Source organism: Eumetopias jubatus, unplaced genomic scaffold (assembly GCF_037043125.1).
Source record: "Eumetopias jubatus isolate StellerSeaLion01/CBP00866 unplaced genomic scaffold, mEumJub1_p1.0 scaffold_11, whole genome shotgun sequence".
NCBI classification, from domain to species: Eukaryota; Metazoa; Chordata; class Mammalia; order Carnivora; family Otariidae; genus Eumetopias; species Eumetopias jubatus.
In genome coordinates, this window is record NW_028274817.1 from 84,215,598 (window position 1) to 84,242,833 (window position 27,236).

General features: G+C 42.5%; 1 protein-coding gene across 2 annotated transcripts in view; it reads left to right on the forward strand.

The window, feature by feature from the left end:
* The window catches only part of DGKK (diacylglycerol kinase kappa), a 150,236-nt gene extending 125,502 nt beyond the window's left edge, over window positions 1-24,734 (forward strand). For both annotated transcript variants that reach the window (XM_088029012.1, XM_088029013.1), the window contains exons 15-28: window positions 2,562-2,781; window positions 4,472-4,576; window positions 5,034-5,130; window positions 7,148-7,255; window positions 12,579-12,675; window positions 13,172-13,279; window positions 13,937-14,050; window positions 14,392-14,526; window positions 15,685-15,845; window positions 16,397-16,538; window positions 17,557-17,643; window positions 21,681-21,791; window positions 23,428-23,551; window positions 24,655-24,734. In XM_088029012.1, coding sequence (XP_087885138.1) covers window positions 2,562-2,781; window positions 4,472-4,576; window positions 5,034-5,130; window positions 7,148-7,255; window positions 12,579-12,675; window positions 13,172-13,279; window positions 13,937-14,050; window positions 14,392-14,526; window positions 15,685-15,845; window positions 16,397-16,538; window positions 17,557-17,643; window positions 21,681-21,791; window positions 23,428-23,551; window positions 24,655-24,734 — 1,689 coding nt within the window. The remainder of the gene's footprint in view (window positions 1-2,561; window positions 2,782-4,471; window positions 4,577-5,033; window positions 5,131-7,147; window positions 7,256-12,578; window positions 12,676-13,171; window positions 13,280-13,936; window positions 14,051-14,391; window positions 14,527-15,684; window positions 15,846-16,396; window positions 16,539-17,556; window positions 17,644-21,680; window positions 21,792-23,427; window positions 23,552-24,654) is intronic.
* Window positions 24,735-27,236: the final 2,502 nt, after the last annotated feature.

The following is a 27,236-nucleotide window of genomic DNA, read 5'->3' on the forward strand; positions in this document are numbered from 1 at the left end:
TCACTGAGGTCCCCCACTCTTTTCTCAAGTCCAGTGATTATCTTTATGACCATTACTTTAAATTTCCTATCAGGTGTATTATTAGCTCTGTTTTATTTAGCTCTCTTGCTGTGATTTTGTCCTGTTCTTTCATCTGGGACACATTCCTCTGTCTCATCATTTTTTCTAACTCTCTGTATCTGTTTCTATGTGTTAGGAAAGTCAGCTATGCTGCCTGCTCTTGAAAAGAGTGGCCTTATGAAGAAGAGGTCCCATAGTGCCCTGTAGTGCAATGTCCCCTGTTCCCCAGAACGTGGTACCCCAAGGGTGTCTCCTATATATGTTGCATGTTCTCTGCTATTGTGGCTGAGCTGCATTTGCCCTCACTCTAGTCATCTGCAATGGCTCTCTTTGCCTGTTGTGGGCAGTGTTTCATCCTTGTGTTGTTAATGGGCCAGTTTGGGGCCACACTAGGCTTGAGGTGGGTCAGACCAGGCATTTGTCAGAGCTGCAGACACCAAACTGCAGGATACTCTCCCTGTGTTGCCCCCTGGAAGGCTTTTGTTAGTAGGCAGGGCACTCTCCCTGTGTTGCCCCCTGAGAAGCTTTCATTGGTGGGTAGGGCCTGCCGTCAGACCAGATGTCTGCCCCCAGCCCACTGCTGGGGCTGTAGCTGAACTCGTATATGTGGTTATCTTCCCCTCTCTCAGGGTAGGAGTCACTTTGGAGTGACTGTTGGATGGGGTGGGCATGTTGGATGGGGTGGCTCTTCTGACAAAGGCATGTTGGATGGGGTGGGTCTTCAGGAAAATGCAGGGGGCAGGGTTCCTGGTGTTAGCAAGGTCTGTGCTAATCTCTGGGGGAGGGGACCTGTAGCTGCTTTGGAGAACTGCTGAGGATGGGTTGAAGGGGGCGGGTCCACAGAAGTGCATGGGGGTGGGGTGTGCTGTTTGCAAGCTAGGTGGAAAGTATTCCTATTGGTTCCCACAGGTGTCTGTGTATCTAGGCTGGGGGGGGGGGGTGGGTAGGAAATGGCACCTGCCAGCTCTTTTGTTCTTGGAGAAGTCTCCTAAGGATCTCTGTCCTTCCAGCACACATTCTGAGATTAGTAAATTAATCTTCCCATATGTACCAAGTGTTTTTCAAACTGTTGCTTCTATGCTGTATCTCAGTGGGGTTGTTTGTTTTGTTGTGTCTTTAAGGACAGAAACTCAGTTTCCTACTGCCTTCTAGCCCTTCCAGAGCTGAGCCCACTGACTTTTAAAGTTCCTGGTATTGAGACTCACTGATTGTAAGAACTTGCAAAATTAAGTCGCTCTGGCTTTCAAAGCCAAATGTTATGGGGATTTGTCTTCCCAGTGTGGGTCCCCCATGTCTGAGGTGGCTGGTGTGGTGTCTTCTCCTCTCCCTTCTCTGTGCCTGTGGTGTCCCTCCCTCCTGCATACAGTCTTGCAGGTCAATTTCATGCCCAGTCATGTCCCTGCCCTTCCTACCACTGTCAGTGTGGCCTCTTCTCTATGATTGGCTGTGAGTAGTATGTTTTGCCAGTCTTTGGGTCATCTTCAGGGTTATTTACACCAGTGTGGCTGTTATCTAGGTGTATCCATGGGATGAAGTAAGCTTAGGATCCTCCTGCTCTACCATCTTCCTGGAAGTCCAGGGCTCCCTTTTTAATAAAAGCAAATGTACCTTTTGCTGGGAATTGTAAAAGAAAGAGAAGGCTGATAAGCCTCCATTATGGGAAAAGCCCAACCTCATCATATTTCCATCTTTCACCAAAGGAAGAGTGGCATTATGCGTGCTAACACATGTACCATGTACCTAAGCATATACCAAGCATCTGCCCACACCTAGACACAGTGTACACCAAGCATGTACGCACATGGTTGTACACCAGAACATGCATGAAAATATGTACAAATACATGCTAGAAATATACCCACATTAACTTCTATAACAACAACAGCAACAACAATAACTAACACTTATTTAGCACTTACCCTGTGCCAGGAAACGTTTAAGGATTTTTAATGCATTAATTTATTTAATCTTCACAACTGCCCTAGAATATAAAAGCACATGGAGGGAAAGTGCCTTGCCTCAGGTCACAAACTGTTCAGTGATGGAGCTGGAAATCAAGCCATAATCACTCAGTGCATTCCCCAAATATGCACATATACAAAGGCAGACACTAGGCATCCATGCAGCGGCCCATCCACATCTGTGGGAGCGTGCACATGAAAGCGCCGACCCAGAAATATTTATCTTTCCTCAAGTTTGCCATGTTACATATCATTTTACAGGCCAGTCTGACAAGAAAAATTTGGCAACATACATTGATGCCTACAGCTGCTCAGAAACAAATACCTGTTTGATACCCTAACACACTTTGATTATCTCATCACATCTACCAAGTACTTCTTTCCCCAAACTTTTATTTCCTCAGATGCAGCTTTCTTGGCTCAGGGTTCCTGGCCAACTACCACCCATCCTTACCTCTCCCATACTGCCCAGGTCCTCATTCTGTCCTTTCAAGTACTGGTCCCTCATAACAATGCCCTGTCCCCTTCTTCCTTACACAGAGTGACATAATGTATGACAAGCTCAGTGTCCTGATTGATATCCTGGCTGAGGAGGCAGCAGTTGAGAAAAGTGCTACAGTATGTGCAGACGATGGCAAGGCAGATGGAAAACCCTTCGTCCCTCAAATAGACCACATAGCCAAGTGCAAGTTGGAGCTGGCCACAAAGGCCCAGAATCTCCAGAAATCCTTGAAGCTCATCATATTCCAAGTTGAACAAGGTAAGGGTCCCAGAGTTGTGGTGATTGACGTAAGGGAAAGAGAAGGTTCCAGTGGATGGATTACTGATTTCCCTCACTCCGGGTCTGCTATTTGACTCCACTACCAAAACTTGACTTGATTCTGCATTCATATAGCATCCAAAGTCAGTCCTCAGACTGCTAATTTGAAAAGCCTCAGTCCTAATAAGCTGTCTCTTTGGCTCCTCCTACTTCCCAGGCACTCAATTCTTGCTACTCATTTATTTTTGGAACTAACACTCATCCTGAACAATTACAGCTCCTAAGTGGCCTGGCTCAAAGTTCTGTCAGCTTCCACCATCAGTCCTGGAATTTTTTTCCACCTGTTCCTATTTCCTTTCAACCACCAAGCCTGTGACTATTTTAAAAAGAAAAGAATGTTCATCTGTGCATGTCTTACATAGTATTAATCAGGCATAAGGGCCTTGAGAGTGGTCCTGGGATCTCTGGCATTGATTGCCATTTCCCACAACTCATGACATCTGTAAGCTTTCAACTCAGAATGAAAACCCTTTCAACTCCTCCAACTTCTTAATTTAACATTTTGGCTCCCACTTCTTCCCCCCTACACACAATGCTTCTTTGAAAAACAGATCAGAAAATGGTATAAGACCAAGTGTGCTCTACCTGAACTGTTGGGATTGAGTAGAAGTCCATGTAGCAAGGAAGTCCCTTTGGCTGGCCTCTGACTTTTAGCCATGGTACCTTCTCCTACCTTTAATATAGCCTCAGCCAAGTTTCCCAGAAAGAAGGGAAATCTCCATTCTGCACTCTAAATGTAGTAAACAGCCAATTTGCCTCTATTTCTGTAGTTAGTTTCTAAGTAGTGGAGATGTAGCCATAATCTTATTACAACTAACCCTCAGCCTGCTCCATCAACATATAAGTCAGATTTACAGGTACAGCTTGTGACAATGGGGCAGAGAAAGGCACCCCTAGTAGGATAAGATTGAACCTATGAGCTTGAGCACAGGTTGAGCACCTGAGCTATACAGTCTATAGGCTGGTGAACGGAAGGACACTTCTCAAATATTCTTGGAATGGATGAAACATTTGAATGAAAGGATGGCATGGTCCTAGAGGCTCAAGTCTGGAAAAAAAAGTAATGCGAGTAAATGAATTAACAAAGAGGTGATAATGAAGACAGAAGAACAGAGGGTTTCCCACCTTGCTCCCCTGCCCCAGGCCCTGAGCTTCTACTCACACTACATTTACTGGGTGACAGAAAAAGAGTAACCAGTAAAACAGAAAGCTCAGGCATGGATATGAAGAGACATGGGGGCAATGTTGTAAGAAAGCTAAGACTACAAACAGCATTGTGGAGGAGAGGAGAAAGTCAACTGGGGATCTCTACTGTCTACCCACACACTGACTGGCATTAACTAAACAAAAGAGATGCTTAAGAAGTGCTCAACCAAATATAACCAGTCCTCCTTCCTTTCTTCCTTCCTTCCTCCCTCCCTCCCTCACCCCCTCCCTTTCTTTCTCCCTCTCTCCTTCCCTCCCTCTCTCACTCCCTCCTTTCCTACCTTCCTTTCTCCCTCCCACCCTTCCTTCCTTCCTTCCTTCCTACCTTCCTTTTTCCCTTCCTCCCTCCCTCCCTTATTTCCTTCCTACCTTGCTTTCTCCCTCCCTCCTTCCTTCCTTTTTTCCTTCCACTTTTCCTCCATAGTTCTGGATGAGCAAAGCCGACAGACAATATCGGTTAAGAACTTTACTTCAATGTTCTTCCTGGAAGATGACTCAGAAGATATTAGCCAGATGAGCCCAAGACACCGTAAGGATCTTTCTTTCCTTTTCTTATTCTAGCCTTCATCACTGTCTTCTAGCTCCCAGAGAATAAAGATGTGTTCTCATGCATCTTTCTTTAGCCATAATCCTACTCTGCAGTAGATATCCCTCCCTCTTTCCCGGAAACCTCACAGTATATGATCCCATGCCAATATCCAGAAGTAATGACCTCATTAGGTACTTTGAAAAGGCTGGCCTGATGAAACTCAAGATTTGAAGCTGTTTTCACTGCCAGCAAGCAAGCAGCCCCATCTTACTATTCTCTCAGAGGAAGTCCATGTCCATCTAAGATGATCCCTCTTTGGACTGAGAACCTTGATTATAATCTAAGAAAAAGTCATTGACCTTGACCCTGGCCCCACATAGAAAAGAGGGTGAAATGCAAGTGAGGGAAGGGCTTTCTTGTTTGCATCTGACACCAAGGTGACGTCTTTTGTGTCTAGGTTCTCGTCGTGGCACTTTGTCTACTATATCTTCTCTGAAAAGTGAAGACCTAGATAACCTCAATTTGGAGCATTTACATTTTACACCGGAAACTATGTAAGTATTTAGCCCTACCACCACTTTTTACTTCCTTCTTTCTCTGGTTAAAATAGTCTAAGGATATGCAGAGTCAAATCCTGACTCCGCTTCCTAGTTGTGTGACCTTACAAAAGTAATTCAACCAATCTGAGCCTTAGTTTTCTCATTATAAAATGAAGATAATTGTAGAATTAGCCACATTATGTTTCTTGTGTTTATTCAGTTTATATATGCATAGTACTTGCATTGAACAATGCTCAACATAGTTAAGTGCTATATGTGTTAACAGTAATTATTGTTATTCTCATTATAAATACTTAATAAATGTTAGCTGTTGTTATTTCAAAGGATCTGTTATTCCACTGTTGCTTTCAACAGTAAATAATTGGAGGTGCTAAAAAATAAATGAGCATTTAGGGGACTAGATAGAAAATCTAAGGGCATCTCTTTCATTAGCCCTGCCTCTTTCAAATATTCCCAGCAGCCAGGTTGCACCACATTCGCTCCTTTTGAGTTCCATTAAGATCAGTTTGGATATCACCTAGAGAAACCCCAATCTCCAGACTGCAGTTGAGGGAGGCAAATCTCATGTGAGAGATGTGGGGTCATTTTAGTAATGAATAAAAAAATTATCTATGATTAAGTAACTAAACTGTACTCGTTTTCAGTTTCTCAAAAGAAGGACACAGCTGGCAATTACTTCAGTTAACTGCAGCTTCTCATTTATTCCTATCTCCAACCCCACTCCCCTCTACTTCACCATTGGCTTACACTCATGTCTGAAGTCTCATGGACCCACCTTATGAGTTTTAATCAGTGGTATGCTGCCAAATGTTTAACAACTAGTTCTCTGGGGGAAAAAAATCCTGATTTCTTCCTAATACAAACCCTCCCACCATAACCTATTTCTTTTTTATTTTTTACATAGAATTGTAATTACTGCTTTTTATTCACATATTATATCATTTGATTCATTATATAATATCAGCCCATACTACTGGATACTTAAATATGTCATTTTCCACTAAATGTTTTTTTCCACTAAACATTTTTTTTATTTTATTATGTTATGTTAATCACCATACAGTACATCATTAGTTTTTGATGTAGTGTTCCATGATTCATTGTTTGCGTATAACACCCAGTGCTCCATTCAGTACGTGCCCTCTTTAACACCCATCACCAGGCCAACCCTTCCCCCAACCCCCCTTCCCTCTAGAACCCTCAGTTTGTTTCTCAGTGTCCATAGTCTCTCATGGTTCATCTCCCCCTCCGATTCCCCCCCTTCATTTTTCCCTTCCTACTATCTTCTTTTTATTTTTTTAAACATATAATGTATTATTTGTTTCAGAGGTGCAGGTCTGTGATTCATTTCAAGCTACTGATATAATTCCATTGAATGCAGAATTGGGACATAATAGGCATAATCAGCTTATATGAGCTAGTACTAACTGGTTCCAGCACACTGGTTTTGATGTTGACACCCAAGATGGATGCAGAAGAATAAAAAAAAAAAAAAAATGCCTGGCTTTTTGGTTGTGTACATATCTACCCTCTTTTATCAGTCTTTTCCCTCAAACATGTGGTCACTTTGCCCTTTGATGTGAAAGTGCTACAAAGGAGTTCAGACATCTCTGAAAACAGTACTGCAGACTTTACTTTCATCATACATATTTATTTGAGATGCTTAAAAGTTCTTTATGGGAATAAGTCAGTTAGTATTTCCCTTTATTATATGTGAAGAAAATATTGACCACTCATATCTAAGGGCCTCCAAAGATGATTTCTTTATTATGACCAATCCCACTGAATCCTCCCACCTGGCTGGGTGCCCTCTCTTAAAGCAAACAAGCTAGGTGTTAACACAGTAAAACATCTATACGTTCCTGTCGCAAACATAAAGTCTTGTGCCCAATGTAGGGGAGGCCCTCCCTCAGTGGTATTCAATCATGCCGATAAAGTCTTCAGCCTAATGATAATGGCACTTCTTTCCTGCACCAATGTCTGTCCTCTTCTTTCCTTTGGCTAATTTCAGACGCTTCAAAGAAAGGTGTGTCATGAACAACTATTTTGGAATTGGACTGGATGCTAAAATTTCTCTGGAATTCAACACCAGAAGAGATGAACACCCAGGACAATACAAGTAAGGAAAAGAAACTCCCCTCCCTACATGCAAACACACAATTACAATATACACATATATTCCTACATGCCCTACCTTTCAGACAAGCAAGAGAAAGAGGTTCTTTAGAAGTAAAACACGTTGTTCCCAATGTTAGCCTAGTGGGATGGCTTATTCTAAATGTTGACCTGATCTGTGATGACTCTGCTTTGGCATCCTGAACTTGGAGCTGCCTACATAGTTTAGACCTATAGATTGCTGTGTAACAGAGCTCATAGTGTTACTGTTATTGAAAACAGATTACACTGACTTGATTCAGCAAATTTTCTACCGTTGTTCTGTCTGTGAGAGCTTGACCAGGTCCTAGTAGTGGCTTAAGTCGTTTTTGCTTGGCAAGGCTACAAATTATCAAAGATTGCCATACTGGTTCTTGGTGTTCCTAACCTGGTTCCCCAGGATCCATTGATTTTACCCCATCTAGTATTAGGTTACTTAACACCTTTTAGTACTTTTGTACTATAGACATACCCTAAGGCAGCCTCAGAGTTCTTGTAAATTGAAACTATAAGTAAAAAAAAGCACACACCCCACCATCACCCCTGCCACTCGCCACCAGAACTTCTTTCTCAGAGCAGACCCGGGCTGAGGAACAAGTACTTTATCAGATATGTGTTTTGCAAATATTATTTTCCAATTGCTTGTCTTTTTTATGACTCATTTTATAGTAAACATTTTTAAATAAGTATGCATAGATGTACATAGAAAAGGGTTTATAATTATAAAACAATGTTCCAGTGATTATTTCATAGGGATTCAATTGCAGGGTGATTTTTCTTTCTACTTTATATATTTATTTTTTTAATTATTGAAGCATAATTGACATATAATCTATTAGTTTCAGGTGTACAACATACTGATTCAACAATTCTATACATTGCTCAGTGCTCACCAGGATAAGTGTAGTTACCATCTGTCACCATAAAATATTATTAAGATATTATTGACTACATTCCCTATGCTGTATATTTCATCTCTGTGACTTATTTATATTATAACTGGACTTTTGTACCTGTGAATCCCCTGTATCTATTTTGTTCATTTCCCCACCCACATCCCCTCTGGCAACCACCAGTTTGTGTTCTGTATTTATGAATCTTTTTCTGTTTTGTTTTGTTTTTAGATTCCATATATAAGTGAAATTATACAGTATTTGTCTTTCTCTGTCTGACTTATTTCACTTAGCATAACAGTCTCTGGGTCCATCCATATTGTTGCAAATGACAAGATTTCATTCAGTTGCTTGTCTTTTTTTGTTGTTGTCTGTCTTTTAATTTTCTTAATGGTGTCTTTTGAAATAAAAAAGATTTGAATTTTGACGAGTTCCAATTGATCAATTGTTTTCTTTTATGGACCATGCTTTTGATGGCATAGCTAAACAATTTCACCTAACCTCAAAAATTTGCTCCTTTCTTCTAAAATTTGTGTTGTTTTTGCTCTTACATTTAAGTCTATGACCTGCTTTGAGTTAGTTTTTTGTATGGCGTGAGGCAAGGGTCTAAGCTGGTCTTTTTGCATGTGAAGAAGATCCAGTTAGTGCAGCACCATTTTTGATGCTATCCTTTCCCCCAAGGAATTGTGTTGGCACCTTTGTCAAAAATCAATTGATGAAAAATGTAAAGGTTTTTTTCTAGACTCTCACTTCTGTTCCATAATTCTATATGTCTATCTTCACACTGTCTTAATAACTATAACTTTATAGTAAGTTTTAAAATTGGAAGATGAAAGTCCTCCAAATTTGTTCTTTTTCAGAATTGTTTTGGTTGTTCTAGGTATTTCGAATTTCCATATAACTAAACTCCTATTTTTATATATGAGGAAGCTAAAGTGCCCAGAGAACTTATGACTTCAAACAAGAGTCCAAATAATTTTGTTTGAGCCTTCTTACATTTCAAAATTCATGCCTTGTAGTGACTTATTGTCACTCTAAAAGTTCATAATATTCATCTTATTTTATTTTTCCTTCCCTTCCCCTATACTCATCTGTTTTGTTTCTTAAATTCCATATGAGTGAAATCATATGGTATTTCTCTGACTGACTTATTTTGCTTAGCATAATACCCTCTAGTTCCATCCATGTCAATGCAAATGGCAAGATTTCATTCTTTTTGATAGCTGAGTAATATTCCATTATATAAATATACACATCCCACATCTTCTTTATCCATTCTTCTGTTTATGGACACCTGGGCTCTTTCCATATTTTGGCTATTGTGGACATCGCTGCTATAAACATTGGTGTGCATGTGCCCTTCAGATCACTATGTCTGTATCTTTTGGATAAATACCTAGTAGTCCAATTGCTAGGTCATAGGGTAGCTCTATTTTTAAACAGAGAGGGAGACAAACCATAAGAGAGTCTTAACTATGGGAACAAACTGAGGGTTGCTGGAGGGGAGGCAGGTAGGGGGATGGGGTAACTGGGTGATGGGCATTAAGGAGGGCATTTGAAGTAATGAGCACTGGGTGTTGTGTGCAACTGATGAATCACTGAATTCTACCCCTGAAACTAATAATACAGTATATGTTAATTAAATTGTGTTTAAATAAAAAATAATTTAAAGAAAGAAATAAAAAAGAGAGTGAGTAAAGAATTTTGGGAAGTAAACTGAGTTTCATAGTCATACTTCTAAATGGCCTTGCTGACTACCAAAAGGAAGCTTGTGCAATGGAAGAATATTTCTCATTATACAGTACATGGAATAATAGTAACTATAAAATCTGCTTCTATTACATTTTTTAGGCATCCAAATCATAATCAGGTATGAAAGCTAAAAGTCTGGAATGTTGTACAGGAATAACACAAAAATGATTATGTACTGTACTTATTAAAATATACATACATCTGATTTAATACCAGTAAAAGGTATTTAAATAGTAAAAAAAAAAAAAACTCATAGTAAACTCTATCCAACCTTTTTAGTGATTGTAAGCCCCTGCCTGTTTTTATCAGAGATCTTACAGTCAGTGGAACCCTGTCCTTCCCACATCCACCCCAAGTCTCCTGACATCATTTGCCTTCCCATATTCTCTCCACTGGCTCCTCCTCTACAATCTGCCTAGTAAGCTTAGCTCTATTCTATGGCACTGGTTTAATATACAGGTCTTGGAAAATCCCTCCACTTTGCCAGAAAAGTTATGCTTCAAATATATTGCAGTATAAGAGTCATATGTTTCAAATGAAATTGATCCCAAGCAGCTGAAATTTTATGCTCTGGGAATGGCACTTGCCAGACTAGCTGGTGTGTATAAACCAGTTATGCTCATAGTTTTTTATGAATATTGCTTTCTGAATATAGCCTGTGTCTTCCAAGTCTGAGCTAATATCAGCATCAAGGAAAAACAGCAAATTGAGGTGATGCTGAGGCTTCCAGAGGGCCCAGGAACCCATTTCAGGAGGTGTTTGCATAGGGGTACAGGTTACATTATCCTAGCATCCCCTCTTGTGTCCACTTACCATCTGACATGACTCCTCTCTATAAGAAGGTACTTGGAGATGGTACTGGCACAAATATAGACACATAGGGGCGCCTGAGTGGCTCAGTTGTTAAGCGTCTGCCTTCGGCTCAGGTCATGATCCCAGGGTCCTGGGATCGTGCCCCGCATCGGGCTCCCTGTTTGGCAGGAAGCCTGCTTCTCCCTCTCCCACTCCCCCTGCTTGTGTTCCCTCTCTCACTCTCTCTCTCTCTCTCTCTCTCTGTCAAATAAATAAATAAATAAAAGCTTTAAAAAAAAAACAAATATAGACACATAGATCAATGGAACAGAATAGAGAGCCCAGAAATAAACCCATGATTATATAGTCAATTAATCTACAACAAAGGAGGCATGAATATGCAATAGGAAAATTCTCTTCAACAAATGATGGGAAAAATGGACAGCTACATGCAAAAGAATGAAACTGGACCACTTTCTTACACAATACATAAAAATAAACTCAAAATGGATTAAGGACTTAAGTGTGAGACCTGAAACCATAAATATCCTAGAAGAGAGTGCAGGCAGTAATTTCTCTGACATAGACTGTAGCAACATTTTTCTAGATATGTCTCCTCTGGCAAGGGAAACAAAAGCAAAAATAAACTATTGGGACTATATCAAAATAAAAACCTTTTGCACAACAAAGGAAACAATCAGCAAAACAGAAAGATAACCTACTCAATGGGAGAAGATATCTGCAAATGATATATCCAATAAGGGGTTAGTATCCAAAATATAAAGAATTTATGCAGCTCAACACCAGAAAAACAAATAATCCAGTTAAAATGGGCAGAAGATGTGAACAGACATTTCTCCAAAGAACACATACAGATGGCCAACAGATACATGAAAAAGATGCTCAATATCACTAATCATCAGGGAAATGTAAATCAAAACATCAATGAGATATCATCTCACACTTATCAGAATGGCTATAATCAAAAACACAAGAAACAACAAGTGTTGGCAAGGATGTGGAGAAAAAGGAATCCTCTTTCACTGTTGGGAAGGCAAACTAGTGCAAACCACTGTGGAAAACAATATGGAGTTTCCTCAAAAAATTAAAAATAGAATTACCATATAATCTAGTAATTCCATTCTATTTACCCAAAGAAAATGAAAACACTAATTTGAAAAGATATATGTACCCCTATATTTATTACAGAATTATTTACAATAGCCAAGATATGGAAGAAACCCAAGTATCCATCCTTAGATGAATGGATGAAGATGTGGTGTACACACTGTACACACACACACACACACACACACACACACACACACACACACACACACACACACACACAATGGAATATTACTCAGCCATAAAAAATAACAAATTCTTGCCATTTGCAACAACATGGCTGGATCTAAAGGATATAATACTAAGTGAAATGAGTCAGTCAGAGAAAGACAAATACCATATGATTTCACTCATATGTGGAATTTAAGAAACAAATGAACAAAGAGAAAATAGACAAACCAAAAAACAGACTCTTAAGTATAGAGAACAAACTGATGGTTACCAGAGGGGAGGTGGTTGGGGGATAAGTATAATAGGTGGTGGGGATTAAAGAGCACAATTATCATGATGAGCACTGAGTAATGTATAGAATTGTTAAATCACTATAGTGTGCACCTGAAACTAATATAACACTGTATGTTAACTATACTGGAATTAAAAAAAAAAAAAAAACCTTTTTTTAAAAGGAAGGCACTTGAGGAATAAGATGGTGTCTTCTCTTGCTTTTCTTCATTCATTTATATTATTCACCCTCTATCTTTCTCTATCCTTATCTCCCTATAGTAGCCGCCTTAAGAACAAAATGTGGTATGGCCTTCTGGGAAGCAAGGAACTTTTCCAGCGCTCTTATAGGAAACTGGAAGAACGAGTACACCTGGAGGTGAGTGGAAAAGAGGGCAATACTTCTTGGACGTGGAGAAAGGAAATCTCATTACTTTGGAAATCAACTTTTCCCTATTTCTTTGGTTCTTCCCAAGCTTTAACTCTGATCGTCCCTCGCAGCTCCTGGGAGGAAGGCATAAAGATAGATTTCTATTTTGTGGATAAGAAAATGATAGCAAAGGGGCGCCTGGGTGGCTCAGTTGTTAAGCGTCTGCCTTTGGCTCAGGTCATGATCCCAGGGTACTGGGATCGAGCCCCGCATCGGGCTCCCTGCTCGGCGGGAAGCCTGCTTCTCCCTCTCCCCCTGCCACTGCTTGTGTTCCCTCTCTCGCTGTCTCTCTCTGTCAAATAAGTAAATAAAAATCTTAAAAAAAAAAAAGAAAAAAGAAAATGATAGCATGAAGAGAAGACAGAGCCCTTCCCCCATCTCTGTAAAGGTCCCTCCGCACGGGTATCTGAAGGGCCAACAAATGAGAACCACTCTTTTCTTTCAGTGTGATGGAGAAGCCATCTCCTTGCCAAACCTGCAAGGCATTGTAGTGCTCAACATTACCAGCTATGCTGGAGGTGTCAACTTTTGGGGAAGCAGCACAGCAACCACAGTGAGTATGGAACAAGGAATAGGGAAGGAAAAAGGCTTGAGCCCTCTAAGGTCTCTCAGAAAGGGTAGCTGGACTGACTGGTGTAGGAAGTAGACAATGGGGGAATAGGAGATAGACTGGGAACTTTTATTAGCTCAGCTATGTGATCAGGTTTTTCTTTAAGGCAATTACCATCCCAAAGCAAAAGAATCAACCAAAGGCCTCAGGATCAGATCAAATCTTAGGTGTTGCCTGGACTTTGAATTTTCTACTCCTCATGCCTGAAAGATCCTTAAAAGGTTTCTCTTTTCTCCAAGGAGTTCTGTCAATAAAACCTCCTGGGAAATTGGCCATGACTCCTTTCCTCTGAGCTCACCCAAGAAAGTCATGAGGCCAATGGGACTGGCCTTAGGAATTTATGAAGCTAGATTGGACAGGGGGGAGGTTTGGGGGAACCCGCTAAGAGTTGTGATCTCAAAAGGGGCTAAGAATTGTGATCTCAGTGCCTTTCTCCCAGATTGGTTTCCTGACCTCATCTTTCCCCTTTTAATATACAGTTTTTCCACTCTTCATGATCTAGAAAAAATCTCACCAGGAGCCTTCACAGCATATGTGCTTGTGATAGACAGGGTGTGGTTTCTCAAGGGTGGGATATGTGACATAGTTTTTCCTTCTCAGGAATATGAGGCTCCTGCAATAGATGATGGGAAGCTGGAGGTAGTGGCTATCTTTGGTTCCGTACAAATGGCAATGTCCCGTATCATTAACCTGCATCATCATCGCATCGCCCAGGTAGGCAAGGGTTGGGTGGGCACCAGAAAAGCCTGGGCTTTGAGGCTACAACCTAGAATGTGGAGTAGTCCCACAAAATAACTGGGTGTAAGAGTGCCAGGGTAGAGGGAGGTTATCTGGTGGGTGGTAAGGTGCTGGCTAAGGTTGGAGACAGAGGTCATAGGGACCAAAAGGAGCCAAAAGCCCATAGGAAACAGGTGTTTTTCCCTGAGATAATCTGATTCACATCCTTGCCAGTCCTGCTTCAGATACACATTAAGGCCATTACTGTGGGATTATCAGATTGATCTGTAGTAGTGGCCTCATTTTTCTCCCCCATCCTCCCTCCTCTTCTCTGGCAGTGCCATGAGGTGATGATAACCATTGATGGTGAAGAAGGTATCCCAGTGCAGGTGGATGGAGAGGCCTGGATTCAGAGGCCAGGCCTTATCAAGATTAGATACAAGAATGCTGCCCAAATGTTGACAAGAGATCGGGTAAGAAAGGAAAATCTCACCCTTCTCCTATATTGTCTCCTCTATAGCTGTCACTTGAGTATTGAATACTTCCAGTCAGGCAGAATTCCTCAATGGGAGGTCTGCGTGCCACTTACATCAGAGTCACCTTGGGTGCTTATTAGAAATGCACATTCCTGGGCCCCACACCAGACCCACTGAATCAGAATGGGGATGGGTAGTTCCTGGGAATTGCATTTGTAAATAAGCTCTCTGAGACATTCTGTCATATACTGACATTTGCAAACCACTGTCAAGAGAGTGAGACAAGGAGCTCCCTCCTTTGGTTTTAGACAAAGTTGTTCCTCTCCCTCCACTGCACAGAGAACTAAAGGCCTCAAGTAGCTATGGAGATATCTCCTTTGACAAGAGATTGTTCATTGAATATGGTCTTTAAGTTTCTCTAAGATTGAAAATGCTGCATTTGCAAATGCCACCCACTTCAGTCAAACCATCTAAAGCTAGAAAGAAGCCATTATTGATCAGATGTTCAGTACCTGGAGACTTTCTTCCACTCTGACCTGTGAACCATCCATAAAAATAGCAACAGAGAAGGGAAGGGAAGTCTAGTTTACAAACTGCCTACTTTGTGCTGTGCACATATATTCTCTCAAGTAGGTACTCCCAACAATCCTATGAAGAAGATACTCTTATTCCTATTTTACAGGTGAGGAAAATGAAAACCAGAGAGTTTAAATAATATGTGCTAAAGATCATACAACCAGTAAATGACAGAAGCACAATTCAAAATTAAACTAGATATGTCTGGCTCTAAAATCCATCACAACGTATGGCCTAGATTTGGCAAAGAAAGGAGCATGAAAGGTGCTCCACTGTCTTATAAATATGATACCCTCATATAGGAGCTTCTAGAAGGTTAACATCTATCTGACTGAAGCATGTGGTACCAAGATGCAGCACAGTAACAACAACAAAAATTAACAGTGCCTAGTAGGAAAGGGACAGTGAATAAAATGAAGGATAGATGTGCAGGTGTGTAGATGAGTATATAGAAGAATGGATGGGGTCCTCTTTCTCCTTTACCCACTGTCCCCACAAAAATCAGACTCACAAACAGATTTGTCATGTACCCTCTTAGCTATCGTGATCATCAGGATCTGCCACTATCTTCATTTTCAGGACTTTGAGAACTCAATGAAAATGTGGGAGTGCAAGCATAGTGAAATTCAAGCTGCCTCTCAACCCCAGCTGGACTCCCAGGAATCTCAGGATAGCCTCTCTGATGAGGAGTATGCCCAGATGCAGCGCTTAGCTCGGCTTGCAGAAAACCTCATCAGCAGGTAAGAGGACTGGCCCAGATACAGGGCTGGGAATCCCAAGAACAGATAGGGAAAAGAAGCTAACTTGTGTCTATTGGCTGCTAAGGAGCCTGGCCTCAGAAAGGAGTCCTTCCCAGAGCTCTGAAGATTGACAGGGACCCTGACAATCCAGGCAGGAAATAGTCTTTGTGCTCAACAATAAGCCAGCTTGAACCTCTTCCTTTAGCCCCAGAGATGAACTTTGACCTCCTGATGCCCCAGACCCCATAGGACTCAGAATATTTATCCTTGCCCTTAAATATCAAGAGGGCCTCAGAGTTCTTAAAGTCAGCTTCCCTTCTCTAGCCTGACCTCCCACTCTCCCAAAGTACCTAGTATCTAATTCAGGTGAGATAAGGATGGATAAAGACAAATACCTAGAGAAGATCAGAAACATTTTCTGGCATAGTTTGCTACCCAACCCAGGTACCCAGAGCTCTCATTTCTACCTTCAACCCAACCCTCACCAGCACCCCAGGCGAGAAGTTTTTTAGAATTTCCAGACCCATTCATCTGTTCTTGTTTTCTTACAGACTTACTGACCTGAGCAAGGTCCACCAGCATGTGTCTGTTCTCATGGATTCTGTGAATGCCAGTGCTAACATTCTGAATGACATATTTTACAGCCAAGACAGTGGCAATGAGGCAGGTGCAGCTTCCTGCATTCCCAATGAGGTAAGAAAGGAAGGGGCAGATGAAGAAAAGGAGTCAAACCAAATAGGAAAGGGGATGAAAGTGAAGAAAAGTGAGCCAGAGGCTGGGTGGAGAAACTGGGCAAATGATACGGCAGGAAACTGATCAATAGAGTAGAGGGGAAGTAGAGGTATTCCTTCACTTGTTATAGGTGCAGGGTGGCTACTGGGGAAATTCCATAGCAGATTTCATCAGCCTGAGAGCTAGCCCTCATCCTGATAGCTATCAACCACACTGGCCTCATGGGAGAAATAGCCAACGGATAGAGAGCAACTTGGCATTGGCACTTCCTCATCCCGAGTGGATCCCTGTATAACCTGTTAAGGTGATGCCTGTCATGGAAACCTGAGCTCCAGGCTGCCTTGGTTTCCGTCTTGAGGGAAAGGTCTAGATTAGGATACTTGATGTTAAATGTGCCATCCCATGACTTTACCCACTGCCAGAAGATTTAAGTGATTCTTTTTAAAAAGTAACTTTAGTGCTAGGCAAACAATACAGAAGGGCCACGTATTGGATCAAAGCTTCCTGAAACGTGGGTTTCCTATTTATTTTCAACCAGACTGAGTTGGTGGAGGCCTAGAGCTCGAAGCCTGGAGTTTCGAAAAGAGATGGTTGGGCCTAACCCCACCTACCATGGGAAAGGAGGTTTTGAATATAGCAGCAACAAGTAGCATCAGATTTATTCTCTGGTTTCCATATTTCCTATTTCACTGTATCCATAGCAGTCAATCAATGGCATCAAATGCCAAGGTGTGCCGCACCTCTTCGTAGGACACACCAGTCTGTACCAGTAGTTGACAGCTCTGGTTATGTCAGTTCTGATTGGTTGATGTCCATGCTGTACTAGTTGTGCTATATTTTGAATATTACTTTTTCACCTATGGCCACATCCTACTAGCCTGCTCCTACCTTCCTACAGAGAAGCCAGCTGCATGCTTACTAACCAACAACTCCTCTGTCTTTGTCCTTTCCCTTCCTTTCTTTTCCTTTCTTCTCTCAGACTCTAAGCAGAAATGATGCAGTAGATGTTACATTTAGTCTTAAAGGGCTCTACGATGACACCAAAGCTTTCCTGGATGAAAACTTGGTGAGTGGAGGGGGTTGGAATGAGGGAGGGCAAAGTATTCCATTTGAAGATGGTCATGGTCTATGCTTGGTTCTAGGGTGTTGGAAGACACGTAGGAATATTTTGGCCAGGTGCTTACCTGGAAGTCCCTGCGGTGTCATCCTCACCCAGGGTTGTCATTGATTGTATCAATTCATGGTTATGCTAATCCATAGTGACAACCATATCCTTGAAGAAAAGTCTCTCCCTCTCCTTTGGCAAATGTCTCCTGGGTCCAGACCAGGCCAGTCAAAAGTAGGGTATTCTCATCATACTTAACACAGGTTCAGTAGAAAGGGGTGAACTCTTTTGAGCTGCTCTATATCTCCCAAGTTTCCATATACCTTTGTCACCATGTGGGAAGACAATATAGACTAGTGGGAAGCTCTAGGTTCAAATCCCCAATCTGCCACTCACTAACTCTATTCATTTTGTAAGGCTTCTGTACCAAAGTACTGAAACCTGGGTAACTTAAAACAACAGAAATTTATTATCTCACAGTTTTGGAGGCTAGAAGCTGAAATCATGTCAGCAGGGCCATATTGCCTCTGAAAACTGTAGGCAAATCCTTCCTTGCCCTTTCCTAGCTTCTGGTGACTTGCCGGCAATCTTTGGTATTCCTTGGCTTGTGGAAGCATTACTCCAATCCTCCATCTTCACATGGTATTCTCCTTGTGTCTCTCTGTCTTCACATGACCATCTTCTTATAAGGACACCAGTCATATTGGATCAGGGGCCCACCCTACTCCAGTATGACCTCATCTGCAATGATGCCATTTCCAAATAAAGTCATATTCTGAGGTACTGGGAGCTAGGATTTAAACATATCTTTCTTGTGGTCGGGGGGGACACAATTGAATCCATAACTGTGTTACTTCCAAGCTGTGTGAAGTAACCTCACATCTCTGGGTCTTGGTTTCCCTATCTATAAAATAGTAATTGTAATCTCTACCTCTCCAGGTTGTTGTGAGAATTAAATTAGCTATTGTATATTAAGGGCATAGCTGGCCTGGCACCTAGTAGCGGCCTGATAGATGGTAGATTTTATTAGTGTTAGGGAAAATGGACTGAAGCTCAGTTTTTGAGCTACAAGAATAGTTGAATGTTTCTCATAATGCAAAGCCCATAGGCACACTTGACAAGTGTGCTCTGATGAGTCAACTGATCATGACCACCCCACTTTTGGGTTGGCTGCTAAAGCCCTGAGGCAGGTGCTGTTCTTGCCTCTCATCTAATTAAGGTTTATTTGAAGAGGGGCTTCTGAGTTGATATTGCAAGAAGTGCATCCACTTCCCCTTTTCCATTTGCACATCTAATTGGCACACTGCACAAGCGGCAGAGTGGCTAAGGCAATCAGGCCAGGCTGTCCCAGCATCTGAGCCCCAAGCTAGAATCTTTCAGCCTTAAACAACAACAGAAGTACCTTCTATATATAGGCAGAGCTCAATGGCCTTGCAGTCTGAACAGCAGGAAATATGGGAGCTTGGCCTCTCATTGCCACTCAGGCTTTCTTGAAGCTCATGGCATGAAAATTGGTTTGTGCCAGCCAACAACCCAAACTGAGCATATACCACACCTAATACAAGTTAAGGACCTGATAAGGACCCACACACACATACGCACATCCAGATGAGACCGGGGGCAGGCAGCAGCTAAGAATAATCATGTATCTCCGGAAAGGCTATGTCAGAGGTGGTATGGAAATAAAGCTTATTTCATTTTGGTGTTGTTATTCTTCCCCTTGAAGAAGAAGGGCAGTAAGCAGCTCAGTGTTGGCAGAGGGATGGAGATTTATGATGAAGTAAATCCCACCCAGTAACTCTCACTTCCTTTATTTGGCAACCTCACTTGTACTATGGCCAGTGATGTGTTAGAACAGAAACCAAGAAATAAGCAACGAAGTCCTCTGAGTCGGTTCACACATTTACCTCAGAGAGTCCTGGACAAGGTCTCCTATAGAGCCAGAAGGATAGGAGAACAGAGCATGAGACCCAAACCCACCACCTAGAATTTTTCAGAGCCTGAATCTCTGGATGCTAAATAGGAAGTCATTAGGAAGCCAATTTATTCTTCTCCTATTATGATTAGAAATCATTTTCCAGGGCCCCAAATCCTTCTTTCTTCTCTGTGGTTTTGGGTTTGACTACCAAACCCCTTTTGAGAATTGCTGTTAAGTATGCCCCAAAGGACTCCCTGCCCCTTTCTCCCTTACCTTGAAGTGACAGCCATTTCTACCTGACACCTGCTATCCCCCCTCCTACCCCCATGTGCACACACATGTCCTGTGCATCTGGGCTACTCTGTACTGTCCTAAATCATTAGTTGTAAAGCAAAAGATTATTTGTCAGCACTGCCTTGTTTCTCTCTCATATCCCATTCTGACTGACCATAATCTCCAACCCATCCCCCACCTGCCATCCATTTGTGACAGTTGGCAAGGATCCATTTATGGTTGGAGCATCAAGTGGCCCATGCACAGCTAGAAGCCACAGAAGTGCCAGATTGATAGTAAAGTATATGAGAGGGAGGAGAGGTGAGGCCAAGTTAGGTGGGCTGGAAAGTATGTCAGGGCTAATGATAGCAACATGCATCTGTTCTCCCAGCTCACTATTTAATGGAACATGAACTATCTCAGCTATGTTGCTGGTCTAGGACTTGGTTCTTCTGAGTTGAAGATGGTCCCAGAAGAATTCATTTTAACTCTCCCATGGACTGTACAGAGTTCATCCCGTGGGTTCTGGGGATTATTAGGGAATGCTTAAGTTTTGTTTCCTGAACCTGTGGAATGAGCCATCTGGATCGCATTTCTAAATTACAAAGAGAGACTAGCTAGGGGCTAAAGCACAGCTTGGGGGGGCGCCTGGGTGGCTCAGTCAGTTAAGCGTCTGCCTTTGGCTCAGGTCAGGATCTCAGGGTGCTGGGATCGAGCCCCACATCAGACTCCTTGCTTGGCAGGGAGACTGCTTCTCCCTCTGCCTGCCATTCCCCCTGCCTTCCCTGCTTGTGTGCTCTCTCTCTTTCTCTGAAAAAATAAAATCTTTTAAAAATGAAAGAAAGAAAGAAAGAAAGAAAGAGAAAAAGAAGAAAGAAAGAAAGAAAAAGAAAAAGGAAGGAAGAAAGAAGAAAGAGGAAGAAAGAAGAAGAAAGAAAGAAAGAAAGAAAGAAAGAAAGAAAGAAAGAAAGAAAGAAAGAAAGAAAGAAAGAAAGAAAGAAAGAAAGAAAGAAAGAAAGAAAGAAAGAAAGAAAGAAAGAAAGAAAGAAAGAAAGAAAATAAAGAAAGCACAGCTTGGGGAGGCAAACCCTCTTTGCCAGAAAGGGAAAATTTGAGCCAATCTCTCTCTAGCCCTCTCCTTGCTTCACAAAGGAGCCATTAAATTATGGTAACTATGTAATAAAGATTCCCCAGCATCTGACCACCTCACATATCTTTTCTGGGCAGTGTGGTATATAGGGTGGGCTATAGAGTTAAACAGACCTGAGTTTCTATGTAGCCATGTGATCTTGAGCACCAAATTGCTTTGAGTTTGTTTTCTTGTCTATAAAATGAGAATAGTACCTCGTAAGGTATTATAAAGTTATTGGGAACATAGAATGATATCATGTATGCACAATGCCTGGCATACAGCATGTACTAGAAATTGATAGCTGTTATTTAGGGGGACACTTAAGATGTCTCTGGGGACTTGAGGGTCAGGGGTAAGACCCTTGTTCTGGACCCTAAGCTGTAGGGGTATAACTCGTGTTAATTGATACTGGTCAAAAGGCCTCTCTTTTTGCCAGACTGTGAGCATGCCCAGCCCCAAGGAAATCACCACAATATGGTTGTTTCCTGGATCTCCCTATTGAGAAAGTAAAGAGCTAGCTACGCCTTCCACCGATCCCACGGCCAAAGGAGATACAAGTTGGTACCCTGTGGTCTCATGGCCACTAGCAGGGACTGGGAGTGTGGGAGAGAGCCAGAGTTTATGAAGGCAGGGTGTTAGGCACTGGATACTCACTCTTTTTCTTGTCTTTACCAGCTGAGAAATGCTGAGGATGAGGCCACACTGCGAACTACCCTGGAAACCATGACTAAGGAGTTTGAAAAGCTATCCGAGATTGACTGGATGAATTCAATCCTTGTTCCAGAGGTGTGTTAACTGGGGATTAGGAAGTAGAGAAGAATAGGGCTTCTTCCTTGGTTCCTTCCAGTTTGGGCCAGGACCCAGTGACTGATGTAGCAGAAGGTGTCCAGTAGTGGCTTTCAACTTGAGCTTGAAGGAGCGCCCTCTTCCCATCTACTCATCATAAGCAGACAGGACATGGCAGAAAGCACACTGAAAAACTAGATGACCATGGGAAAAATAACCAAAAAGAAGAGCTACTCTGTGGCAGGAGATGATTGGGAAAGAATAAGCAAGATTGGTTTTTTCTATGCTGTTCTCTGGTCACAATTCCCCCTCCCTGCCCAATACCTGCTACTAGGAACTGGATTTCATCTGGCACATACCATTATGGTCAATACCAGTGGTTTGCAGCCAACATCTGTTCTAAATGGTTGGTGCCTGGGCCATATGGGTGGTTAAAACACCTCTCTCTGCTGCTTCCTGTCCCTCCCACTCTGCTTCCTGTCCCTCCCACTCTGGGAGGATAGCAGCCTCAGTGCCTTCCATTAGCAGATGTGTGGCTTAAAAGAAAATCAAGCGCAGCAGCAGTGGCTACAATATAGCTGTGGGGATGCTGTCATTTTTGGAGAGTCGGATCAGGAGGAGGAGGAGGACAGGTTTATACCCCTTCTCTAATGGAGAGGATTGGAGGTATAAATATCTTGAAGAGATGAAAATCCCAAAGTTTCTTGGAATGTGTTTGGCTGGACTTTCTGGCAACAAAGTTAACCTGGGAACTACGCTTTACTAAGATCAGTGGTAAAATAAGCACACTTCAGCAGGGGTGAGAGGGCTGGGAGGCTAAGCTGGAATTAAAGAGCCTGTTTGATCTGTACAGCAGAGAACACACATTCATAATTAAGAGCTATGTGTGGAGAACCTTCTTTGCATTCCAGTCAGGGAAGCAGGTGGCCTGTAAGTCAGGTTCTTCCCTATATGAAGGTATTTAGCCAAGGAAGTATGTTGTAGCTCATCGAACCATATGCCTGAAAGAAGGGGTGCTTTTTCTAATTCATGCAGAGGTGCCATATGAGCTAACGGTGGTCCTAGCAATCTCACCCTTCCAATCCCTAGCCACATGGCCTCAGGCAAAATATTTTACCTCTCCGAGCCATTGTTTCCTCATTTCTAAAATAGGGATGATAGGGGCGCCTGGGTGGCTCAGTGGTTAAGTGTCTGCCTTCAGCTCAAGTCATGATCCCAGGGTCCTGGGATCGAGCCCCGCATCGGGCTCCCTGCTCCGTGGGAAGCCCGCTTCTCCCTCTCCCACTCCCCCTGCTTGTGTTCCCTCTCTCGCTGTCTCTCTGTCAAATAAATAAATGAAATCTTTAAAAAATTAAAATAGGGATGATTTAATAATAGTATTTCATAGCCACTTGCAAGGTTGTGGGGGGGGCTTATATGAGAGCAGTTATTAAAGTATTTAGCAAGGAACCTGACACAGAGTAGGATCTTGGTAAAAATCATTTGCCTTCCTAGGGCATGGGACTAGTCTACCACACTTGGAGAGATAGCAAATCTATCTGCAGCCATCCTTGTTCACCAACTTGCCAGGCCTCTAGGAATTGCTTCTGAATGTTAGGCAACTAATTTTGACCTTCCTTTTGCTGTGGTTTCCCAGGAACAATCTTCAGACACCGACAGTAGAAGCATTAGATTGAAAGTTAAGTTCCCCAAATTGGGGAAGAAGAAGCTAGAAGAGGAAGACAAGCCTAAATCAGGCCAAGGAGTCCAGGGTTTTATTGGTAAGTGCCCCCACTCCACAGGCATAGGGGTCATGAAGACTTCCCCAGCAGCCTGGGTACCTCCCAGGGACCTAGAGCTCGCATTAGAAATGTTCATGGATATGGCGGTGATGGAGGGGGAGATGGGCTGGGAGCCAAACTTAGACAATGCCAAGCAGCCTCTTAGACAAAGTGTGAGTTAAAAAGTGATATGGACAGTGGGAAGAACCTGAGAAGGAACCACGCTATGTGGTCTCTGTGATACAGATAGCTGAAGAGAAAATGAGAACACTTTTCTGCTTGACCCGTTCATGTCCTTGGTTGATGAAGTATGGCAAAATAGTCATACTTAGATTACTCTCCCAGTCAAATACAGTTACAAGATTTTGGTTGTGCTCCAGAAAGCAGTATTTGAGATGGGTTGGGATATCAGTGCTGGGCACCTACAGGGTGAAGAATAATTTCTATGACCTATCTAAACTCTGTTATTCCTTATCTGTAAATTCCTGGAAATTCAAGTTTTCTATGTTTCATTATTTGAATTTTGGTTCCATCCCTTCTTTGGAGTTGGACTTAAGCGTTATTGATATGTCAGTGGGGCCCAAAACAAGGTTTTCCTAGAGTTGTCAGTTATGCCAATTCTGGTGTCAGTGGTCTCTACTAAATTTTGGGCCTAGATAACCTGGAAGCTTGAGAGATATACCAATAGTTGGCATGGGGGAAAAGGGATGGAGGGCGCCTGTTTGTTTCTGAGGAAATGACAATTTGCACAGATGCCAAGAGAGAATGTCTTGGACCAAGCTATGTTTTCTCAGGTTTGGTCCAACTGGTTTGATTTCCTAAGAATCTTCCAGTTGGGAGACCAAGGTGTTTGAAAGTCTTTCAGAAGACTCTGAAGGGGTCAGTAGCAGTTCCATGGATTATCAGGTTCTGAGAACTCATCCCATGTGTTTGGCTCACATGGTGTCAGCTGGTATTCTTGGATAACTCAGAGATGGTTGGTACAATAGAAACAAACCAGTCTGTCTCCTAACAGACTCTTCGTTGGCTCTCTTTAGGCTCCATATATTCGGGCATCTGGCAGTGTGCTAACATTATTTCTATACATGTTTTTTTCTCTAAAGGACATTTGTGGCATCACAGAAGTCGTGAAGATGAAGCAAAAGATGATGATCCTCCAACATCATCAAGATTTCAACTGTAGTTCTTAAAAGCTGGAAGGAGAACTCACAATGTTTGGAATTCCACTACAAAACTCTAAAAACCTCAATATAGGCTAGACTAAATTATTTCAGAACAAACATGAGCACCACCAAGAAAGATCCTCCAATTCTTTACACTAATATGCTTTTCCTGGACTCAATCAGGTCTCCTTAGAGGTTTACATTTTCTCATTGGCCAAAGATTCTTGTTCCGAGTTGTTTTGTTCAGTTCTCCTTCTCTGTGCATCTTGAGCAACTACAGTATTTAATTGGGATAAGCTCATGAATGGCCTGGGATCTACAAAGGATTCAAGAAAATTCACCTCTTCAGGGAATTTGGGAACAGTTTTCTCTGACAAGCAGAAAAACTGTTGATGCTAGGGAATGAATGAAAGAAATACTCTCAGGGAGATAAGGAGAGGGGTGAGGACAGCCAGGCTTGGTTGTTTCTCCCCCAATCCCTGCCAGTTGCAACTTGTAACTTCAGGAGGTCTCTTCTACTTGGCTTATTAAGATGAGAACTAGGTCCTGGGGGCTTGTCCACTTGCCTGTTACAATGACCATGTGAAATCTTTTCTTGTAGACATGGTGACTGCTTTCTCTGCAAACCCTTTGTGTTTTTCCATGTGTGCATGTATGTCTTTGCACATGTCCAGGTGGTGCTCTGGTGGCTGGGTGGGCCCATTGATTGGAACTCACCTCTATGGCAACCATATAGGATCCCCTGCTACTGCCTTGACCCTAGCCTGCATGCCTCCATGGAGTGTTTGCCTGCATTCTCGCTGGATTTTTTAACTAAATGTTTTGCCGCTGTGCTGCAGTATAGATTATGTACAGAGACATAAAGATGTATATATATATTTTTTCTTTTTAAGAACTGAAAATACAACTCGACCTCTAAGTGACCCTATAATTTATTGTGCTAACCCAGGAAACCCTCCCCACCCTGATCCCATTCCCCACTCCCATTACCCTACACACACATACATGCCTCTACCAACTGCCCTAGTTCTTGGTGGAGCTTCTAATCTTTTGGTGCATTTTCAGCGTCGTAGAAGTGGCTGGGATCTACCTATAGCCCAGCCGATTCTGACGCCCTCCCCGCCCCCCCCCCCGTAAAATTCTGAGCCAGGCCACGGAAGGGGGAACAAAAACACCAACGCCCTAGAGAAGGGGGCTAAGCTGGCATGCTGCCTTTTTTGCTCTATTTGTCCTGGACTCTACATCAGCAACTGCCCCAAACTGTGCTGTCCCCTTCTCCAGTAAAGACTATATGGAGCAACCAGGCCTTGAGCTCTGTGACTTAGATGCCTGAGCTAGGGACTGCCTGACAAGTCAGAGCCTAGGCCCTTCCCCACAAACTCCATCTTGGCCTGAGTCTTCTGGACAGGCTGTTGGGTCAGTCCCCAAGTCGCCTTTGAATCTCCCATCTTGCTCCTTTCCCTTGAGTACAGAGGGGCATTCAGAGTGATCAGACAGAACATGGGCCTGGGAAAATGGAGGCTAAAAGCCTCTGCTTTTCCCATGGTTCTTCCAAATTTCTCATGGAAACAAACTAGGCCAAAATTGCTCCAAATCCCAGTTCACATTTTTTGAACGCCTGCACCCAGTCAGGCAGATCTAATCAAATGCTAGTGTCCAGTGAGGTTCTCTCTGGTCTGCCTTGCATTCCCACCCCACCCCCTTCAACTCATACCTTTCGTAAGTGTCCCTTCCCACTTATCAAGAGAAAGCCAGAAAACTGGCCTCTCCCCACTTCTTAGACAAACTTAGCGTGCTCAATTACCTGACTCAGTCCAATGGCTGGTTCATCGAGGTGCACAATCCAGACTCCAAGCACTGGTTCTCAGCTCTGGAACTCCACCAGCCTAGCCCACTTAAACCAGCCACCTGTGTTCCACCTCTGCAGGGGTGAGGAGAAAAATACTAACAAGGGGATAGTCCCCATACGTCTGATTGCTGTGCCAAACAAACAAAAAAGTCCTAGCTCTACAACTAGAAAAGAGAGTTAATGGGAAAAGACGAGAGAAAACATTTAAAACTTATTTAAGCATCAGAAATATGTTAACTTATTGTATGTATTTGAGTGGGAAGTGTACTGTTGCTGTGTCTTTGGCTTTCTCTGCATCACTCTTTCTTCCCAGGAGGAGGTATTAGATCAAATCAGCAAGGTCACCATTGCAGCCTGACGTGGCTTCACTGTGGCTGCATGCATTAACAGTTGCACACACAGTCACTCACTGAGTTGGGAACCAAGTTACATTTTTTTCTCAGAAGAGCCTTTTTCAAAACGGAAAATTTCCAAATGAGCAAATTTTAGGAAACAGAAGGAAGTCCTGGGAGAGGGTAGCTTTATCTTGGCAGTGCCTAAGCAGGGCTGTGTCTTGTAATTATTTTTATCACCGATGACAGTAAACTGTAATAGGGCTCCATCTCTTGTGCTTACTTTGCTGAGTTACTATATGTCTTTGTACATTGTAATGCTACTGTTGCTCTGTGGCATT